The 7,770-nt window shown below is 38.0% G+C and overlaps 1 protein-coding gene across 1 annotated transcript; it reads left to right on the top strand.

Annotated features, from left to right (window-relative positions):
- The first annotated feature begins 5,082 nt into the window (after positions 1 to 5,082).
- apoc2 (apolipoprotein C-II) lies at positions 5,083 to 6,776 on the top strand. The gene is made up of 4 exons (XM_051866406.1): positions 5,083 to 5,179; positions 5,779 to 5,861; positions 6,002 to 6,158; positions 6,308 to 6,776. The coding sequence occupies exons 2-4, from the start codon at positions 5,813 to 5,815 to the stop codon at positions 6,402 to 6,404; spliced, it is 303 nt and encodes a 100-aa protein (XP_051722366.1). The 5' UTR covers positions 5,083 to 5,179; positions 5,779 to 5,812; the 3' UTR covers positions 6,405 to 6,776.
- The last annotated feature ends 994 nt before the right edge of the window (positions 6,777 to 7,770 follow it).

Below are 7,770 nucleotides of genomic sequence, written 5' to 3'. Positions count from 1 at the left end.
GTTTACCATGGTGTAGCATCTTCTCTTCTTTTCAAAACAGTTTGAAGACGTCTGGGCATCAAGGTTATGAGTTTCTGGAGTTTTGGTGTTGGAATTTGGTCCCATTCTTGCTTGATAGAGGTTTCCAGCTGCTGAAGAGTTTGTGGTTGTCTTTGACATATTTTTCGTTTAATGTTGCTCTAAACCTTTAAATACCTTTCAGCATTCATAGTGCCTTCTAAAACAAGCTGCCCATACCGTATGCACTTATGCACCCCATACCATCAGAGATGCTGGCTTTTGAACTGAACGCTGATGACATGCTGGAAGGTCTATCTCTTCTTTAGCCCGGAGGACACGGCGTCCATGATTTCCAACAAGAATGTCAAATTTGGACTCGTCTGACTATAGAACACTTTTCCACTTTGAAACAGTCCATTTTAAATGAGCCTTGGCCCACAGGACACGACAGCGTTTCTGGACCATGTTCACATATGGCCTCTTTTTTTTGCATGATAGAGCTTTAGTTGGCATCTGCAGATGGCACGGCAATTCCCAGTATTCCTGGGCCCATCTAGTAATGTCATTGACACAATCATGCTGATGAGTGATGCAGTGTTGTCTGAGGGCCCGAAGACCACGGGCATCCAATAAAGGTCTTCGGCCTTGTCCCTTATGCACAGAGATTTCTCCAGTTTCTCTGAATCTTTTGATGATGTTATGCACTGTAGATGATGAGATTTGCAAAGCCTTTGCAATTTGATGTTGAGGAACATTGTTTTTAAAGTATTCCACAATCTTTTTACGCACTCTTTCACAGCTCTGCCCATCATTACTCCGCCTCTCTAAGACATCCCTTTTATAGCTAATCATGTTACAGACCTGGTATCAATAGTTGCTAGATGTTCTCCCAGCTGAATCTTTTCAAAATGTCTTGCTTTTTCAGCCATTTGTTGCCTCTGTGCCAACTTTTTTGAGACCTGTAGCAAGCATCAAATTAATGAGCTCATTTAGTGGATAAAAGTGTAAAATTTCTCAGTTTAAACATTTGTTATGTTATCTATGTTCTATTGTGGATAAAATATTGGCTCATGTGATTTGAAAGTCTTTTAGTTTTTTATTTTATTCAAATTTAAAAAACTTCCCAACTTTTCCAGAATTCGGGTTGTATTAGAACCTTATAATTCCAAGGGGGCGATTTGTATTATAGAAATTTAGTGTCTGTTATATTTTATGTATGTAATTTTATCATGGGTGAAAGTTTTGGAGCAAAAAAAGTTTTTCTTTGTTTGAGAGTGTGAATAAAACAAAATCTATTACTACCACTACTACTAATAATAATATAAGACAAGCATTACTATTATATTTGCAAACAAACCCCTAATAATGATCAATAAACCTGGAAGCATAACTTGTCCCATGTTTGTATTACCAACATTACCAATGTCTCAAATCGTGCAGCTTATTGAGAAGAGGTGTGCTATTGCTGAAGGGACATGATTTTAACCTGATGGTAAAACAGAAGAAAACAATCCCATAGCCATATCTAGGGGATGAAATGTCATAGTGTTATGAACTCACTGCTCCAAGACTTGAGCGAAGATCCAAGTGCAGCATTTATTTAGGACAATCCATAAGAGTAGTCAAAAACAGGCAAATGGTTAAATACACACAGCATTCCAAACTAGCAGAATCCAAGGACATGAACAGAGAACAAGGTGCTCAGAAATGCAGTGGTAACATTACCAAGACTATGCAACAAAAGCAAAAGAGAACACAACTCCAAAGACAAGCTACTGAACCACAAGTGAAAACAATCAGGCATGATGAGTCCAGGAAGAGAGTTATGGGAAATGTAGTTCATGTGTGAATGTCAATGAACAAGAGGGGAGTGTCCTCTGGTGGACAACCAGGAAAATCCAGCTGGTGATCATGATGCATAGAGACCCATGCAACCATCTAGCAATGTCTTAGCAACCATACAGAACACCCTAGCAGTCTAGTGTGTCGATGTTAACAGTCCTAATGCATTTGGGTCAATTTTGTCCCAAATATGGTATACAAATTTCCAACAAAAGTTTTTAGTACAAAAATAAATCTTTGGATATGTGTTAAGACTGTCAAAATACACATGTTTTTTTATGTAAGAGATATAACCATTTAAACTAAATTGTTTTGTGCTCGGGTCAGTTTTGACCCAGAAGTGAACTGTGGCTTTACACACGAAATTATGCTGTTTTCTAGAACATCTTTTGGTTAGATTTGTCTCAAACATTTAGCCTCTTTCCTACACTCAAACACACATTGTTTATAAACATGCTTGTGCGCTCTCTCACACACACACACGCATGTCTGTTTCACTATCCTTGTAGGGACTCTCTATAGTCGTAATGGTTTTTATACTGTACAAACTTTATATTCTATACCCTAACCCTACCCCTAAACCTACCCATAACAGAAAACCTTAGGCATTTTTACATTTTCAAAAAAACATAATTTAGTACGTTTATTAATCCTTTTCCCCCATGGGGACGGACTGCTGGCTGGTCCCCACAATGTAGGTGATCTCAGGTTTTACTATCCTTGTTGGGACCATTTGGTAATATAAACCTGTACACACACACACACAATTCTGAAATTAAAATAAACTGACAAATTAAATGAATGTAGATCAAAAGTTCATTGATCAAATAGTCAAGAGCCAGAAAGTCACTTTGGAGCACGCACAACAAACAAACATCGTGTGTGGGTGAAATATTATCCTCAAGGAGAGAATTTTTGGAATATAATATAACAATACACAATTACAGTGACGCCGATTGGGTTAAGCATTTACCGTATCTGAGAGAAACGTAGCAGCGCGTTGATCTTCAAAGGGAGACTACAAACGGAGACTTCTCGATGTGAGTACAGGACTCTTTTACTTCACGGTCACTTGTTGGTAGACATTTTTAATTTGCCTAAAACAATATGAAGTGAGGTCTATATGTTTTATCTCCCGCTTCTTGAATCTCGCGCCGCCTGAGCTGACAGGCGTGCTTTTAGTTGTCATGACACTAGGTGCGTTTACATGGAGCATTGTAATCGGTTTAAAAGTCCAATCCGAATGAAAATGCTCCATATAAACACCTCAATCGGAATACAAATGCCCAAACCGAATGAAATTGTAATTGGTTTGAGAGGGGTGGGATAAATCTTTCTATAATCAGAACAAAATAAAAATTCTGCCATGTAAACGAGTTAAACCGATTACTTTGCGTCTACGTCAAGAGGCCAGGAGTCGTCAGAATGCACAATGGCGGCGGCAAAATTAAACTGGAGTAAAACTGAAATAACACATTTATTAAATACACTGAAGGAACTCAGTTTATCATTACTACGGACCTTCATCCACACGCTTCTGCTTTTCGGAGGAGGGAGGGGTAGTGTTGCGATGCTCCTTAGAGATGCACAGCCACCAAAAAGGTCAGCTTCCTGCACCCGTCTTTTCCTCAGTCCTTCCAACAGTAATATGCTACAAATTCACGCTGTTGCTTGATTAAGAGCAACACTTTACACAAAGATAGCGCGCATAAGAAATAATTGAACTCCATGTTGACAGAATAAAAGGCGGCAAACAGGACATAAATAATGTGCGCATGTCACAAAGTCATTCCGATTGAAAACGCCGGTAAACACCATATCGGATTCGATAACGTCTCATGTAAACAATCCACCGAATCTTTCAATCGGAATGATTCTAATCGGAATGACAAAAAAGCGCGCATGTAAACGTGGCTACTGACGTAGAGTAACATTGATGTTATGTTGTTGCTTTGTTACAAACAGAATGTGTTGTTTTAGTTGAAAAATAATACATTTTTTAAAAGAATGCAACAGGTGTATACAGTTTTTAATCCATTACAAGGGCTAAGGTGGCTATGGAGAACGATCTGACTGACTGAAGATCTGCCTACATTTTTCTTAATGTAATAATGCCCCCCAGTGTGCAACAAGAGTGTTTTATCTGCAATAGATATTGTAGCAAAACTGAAGCTCTCAATGATAACCACCTGCTGAGGTTCATGACCTGGTATATTGCTTAACACTTGCATTTCCCTTTCTCTCTTTCTCGCTCTCTCTCATACAAACACAATATTACAACAGGAACTATTTATTATTATATGAGTTCTGGCCATTTTCAATCAACACAGAGCACCTAATATCCCTCTAAGGGACACCAGTGTTAATGGATTATGATGAAAGTTCACCAAAACCTCACTGTGATTTCTCACTATCTGTTCTGCTGCCAAGATAATAGTGACTTCCTTGAGTCCTCTTAGTTTATGATCACATCCATCAACACCTGAATCCTTCCACCGAAACTAAAAATAAAACTAAAACAGCTGGTGTCTGCCTTGGAAATCCTTCTTGAGCTGTTGTAGCTATATTTTGGAATATGGTACATGGTTATTAGCTGGTTGACCAACCAATAATGATCCAAAAAAAACAGCTTGACTGTCTCCAATCTTGTATGACCTACTGGCAGCTTGTTTGTTCCATTATGGTCTACCCACTTGGACCAGCGAATGAACAGCTAAAAAGCAGCTACCATATTCCAAAACACAACTATCAGTTTAAGTAGGACTTTCCATGTTGTTCAAGAATATCACGACAGTTCCACAGCATAATACACAAATAACCTGAAGTAGCCTGACAGGCTGACGTGTCTATGGTGAAACAGACTTAGGACTTTATTTGGAAATGTGTTGAAGTTCAATTACGCAAGACAAGTGCCTGTAAGCATTTATCTGTCTGCTGGTGGATGGGAAACAGAATATAAAAGACACTAGTGTATTATCATATTAAAAGAGCTCAGATATGAGCTTTCCTTGTTCTTAAATGTCAGACTGTTGATCAAAGCCAGCAAGTTTGTATAATGTGATCAGTCAGTTTGTCTCTTTATGTGAAGAGCCATATCTTTTAAACAGGTAATCTCATTTTAGTCTTTCTTATCTTACAACAAACCCTAGCAAAAAAGCACAGCTCTACATAAAACACACACACACACACACACACACACACACACAACATTTATCTGAGACGGTTGCACTTTGGCACCTGGGTTATCAGGTCAATAAATCTGCACCCATATATATAAGATAGGCCAAAGAGTTTTTGCCGCTAACCCGTCTGACACACTTTCCGCAGAGGAGAAACTGTGAGTACAGCCATATTTTCCCTCTTGTATTAAAGGGCATTATAAAAATGTTCAGATAATAGGACAGATGCTTGATGATTTATGATGCTTGACTGTTTAGAACCTATGAATCCATAAACCTGCTGAATTTCTAAAATGCACATGACATAAGTCTTTATAGAGGACTGTACGAGGATTATTACAGCATTTAGTGTGAAAAACGCTAATGCAATGTTATTGCAAATGTAACAATATGTAGATAAAATACATATGCATTTCAACATGCGAGTACAACATGACTTTGCATTTTTATGATGTCTGTCTAATTTCATTATCTTTAGGTTAAGCAAATGCTTTCTTAAAACAAACAAACACAAACAAACAAACAAACAAAAAAAAACTAAAGTAAAAGTAAAATAATACAACTAAAATTAAATAATTGTTTTATACTACTAAAACTGCCTTGCCATGTTCAGCAACACAAGACATAATAATCTAACAGCATATTATATGCTTTTAATAGCTTATTTATGACTTAATTGAGTTTGTCACAAGGGATAAAATACTGCCATCTTGTGGTCAAATTTATATTTTCATTCTGTGCTGTGTTTCATGACCAGTGCTGCACTGAATCTCTCAGACATACCTGCCATTATGAACAAGCTACTGGCGATCACAGTGCTCGTTGCTTTCCTTGCTCTGGGTATGTACACACACTCATAAATACACACAATTATATAATTATTATGTCCGCTTTGCTGCTAGTAGTGTAAAATGACAATGAAACGTAAAAAAAAAAAAGTAGAATGACTCATCTCCCAAACTTTCCCTTGCCCCCTGCAGGAGCAGAGAGCTTCCGTATGCCCAGGCAGGCAGAGGAGGAGAAGGGAACCATTGCCACTGTGGTGGACACCCTGAAGTCCTACTATGACAAGAGTGTTGACGCTGCCAGCGGCTATGTAGAGACCCTGAAGGGCTACAAACTGGAAGAGAAAGCCAAGTAAGTCCAATTTTATGTGTTACCCTAGTCCGTACTTGCAAACATTCCCTTTTATTAACTCCTCTAAGTTTTTAGACAGTTACATGGTCAATAAAGAGATTTTAATGCTCAATGACGACTCATGACATTTTCTTTCCTCCCTCATCAAGAAGCCTGTATGACGAGACAGTTCGTGCCGTCAGCACCTACGCCGGCATCTTCAACGACCAGGTGTACCACATTTTGTACCCTCAAGACAGCTCTTAAGTTACATAGTATCACACCTCAACACAGCTCCGTCTGTTTCTGGTCCTGAGTCTGTCACTACGCTGGAATCACAATTGCATGCATCCCACAAGAAGACGGCACAGTCTGGGGTGAAAACATGACTTTTGAACTCCCAATGGCCAGTTACCTCTGCCCTGTCAACTATACTGCAAAAGCACAAAGCACCCTGACACACATCAGTGGAAAAGTATGTGAATTTCTGGGGTAAAATCAGGTATAATGCTCGACCACAAGCTGTTTTTGGATGAAGATCAGAGACTCTACGCTACTGACTGTTACCTGGTGCCCTCTAACATTCATAAACATTGTAGTTTATCTGTATAGATTAAATAAATCCTTGTATGATATCAACTTTTAGTGGTTCTGTGTCCATGAGCATTAACACATTGCAATAAAACTCCACATTTGTAGAAAATCAAGTTATTTTCTTTGCTCAAAGTAAGTAATGCGCAAGTAATACCAAACAGATCTAAAATATGAACACTCTAATTACCAATCATTTGGAAGCAAAAGGGCTACACTTCCATGAAGAATTACTTGTAATTGGATTGATTTCCGTGCCATCTGCAAATATAAGCCTTTTTAGAGGGATCAAAAAGTTATTAGCAACTGTTTTAATTAGGTCTTATGGCTGCATACAAACAATCTCTCTCTTTCTCTCTCTCTCTCTCTCTGGAGACTGGTTAATCAGTTATTAAGTGCAATTTGTCATGATGACTGATTAAAATTAAGGATTTTCAATATAATGAGCTTTTTAAATGAAATAACGTTTTAGCACCATGAGCTGATGCTCTTCTTTTAATAATTATGTAAATATTACACAAAATAAGTCTACATCAGTCATCCTGCATCAGACATTGCTGCAACCTCACTGCTAGATTCCGCTAAAATTTACACACTCCACCTTTAAGTAGCTTTTATAAATGTGCCTTAGAAAAAAACATTACTGGTGTGCATCTTGAGACAACAATGGCACTGACATATTTTAAGATATGTCTGTGTAAGTTGCTTTCAGTTAAAATAGCTCAAACATGCATTTTAGTCTGTGACTAGGCTTAAGCCTTGTCTGTGGAACCGGGGGATAATTATTATGCAATATCAGATTTACTTTTTCAACCATTAACTATGCTGGTAATGAAACAGCAAAACATTCCTCAAGTAGCCATCCACATATCTGTGACACAGTCTTCAGTGTCACATGATCTTTCAGAAATCATTCTAATGCTGATTTGGTTGAATACAATTGTTCTGCTTAATATTTTTGTGGAGAATCATTTCTACTTACCTGCATCATTACAATCGTTTAGACTGATTTAATGGCCTAATTCCTGCATAACACTACAGT

Source organism: Ctenopharyngodon idella, chromosome 16 (assembly GCF_019924925.1).
Source record: "Ctenopharyngodon idella isolate HZGC_01 chromosome 16, HZGC01, whole genome shotgun sequence".
Classification (NCBI taxonomy): Eukaryota; Metazoa; Chordata; class Actinopteri; order Cypriniformes; family Xenocyprididae; genus Ctenopharyngodon; species Ctenopharyngodon idella.
Note: the sequence above shows the minus strand (reverse complement) of the source record. Positions and strands in the feature narration are given on the sequence as shown.

Coding starts and splice junctions, on each gene's coding strand:
- apoc2 (XM_051866406.1), top strand. CDS start 5,813: ATGAACAAGCTACTGGCGATCACAGTGCTCGTTGCTTTCCTTGCTCTG. Junction 5,862..6,001: donor CGTTGCTTTCCTTGCTCTGG/GTATGTACACAC, acceptor TGCCCCCTGCAG/GAGCAGAGAGCTTCCGTATG. Junction 6,159..6,307: donor AAACTGGAAGAGAAAGCCAA/GTAAGTCCAATT, acceptor TCCCTCATCAAG/AAGCCTGTATGACGAGACAG.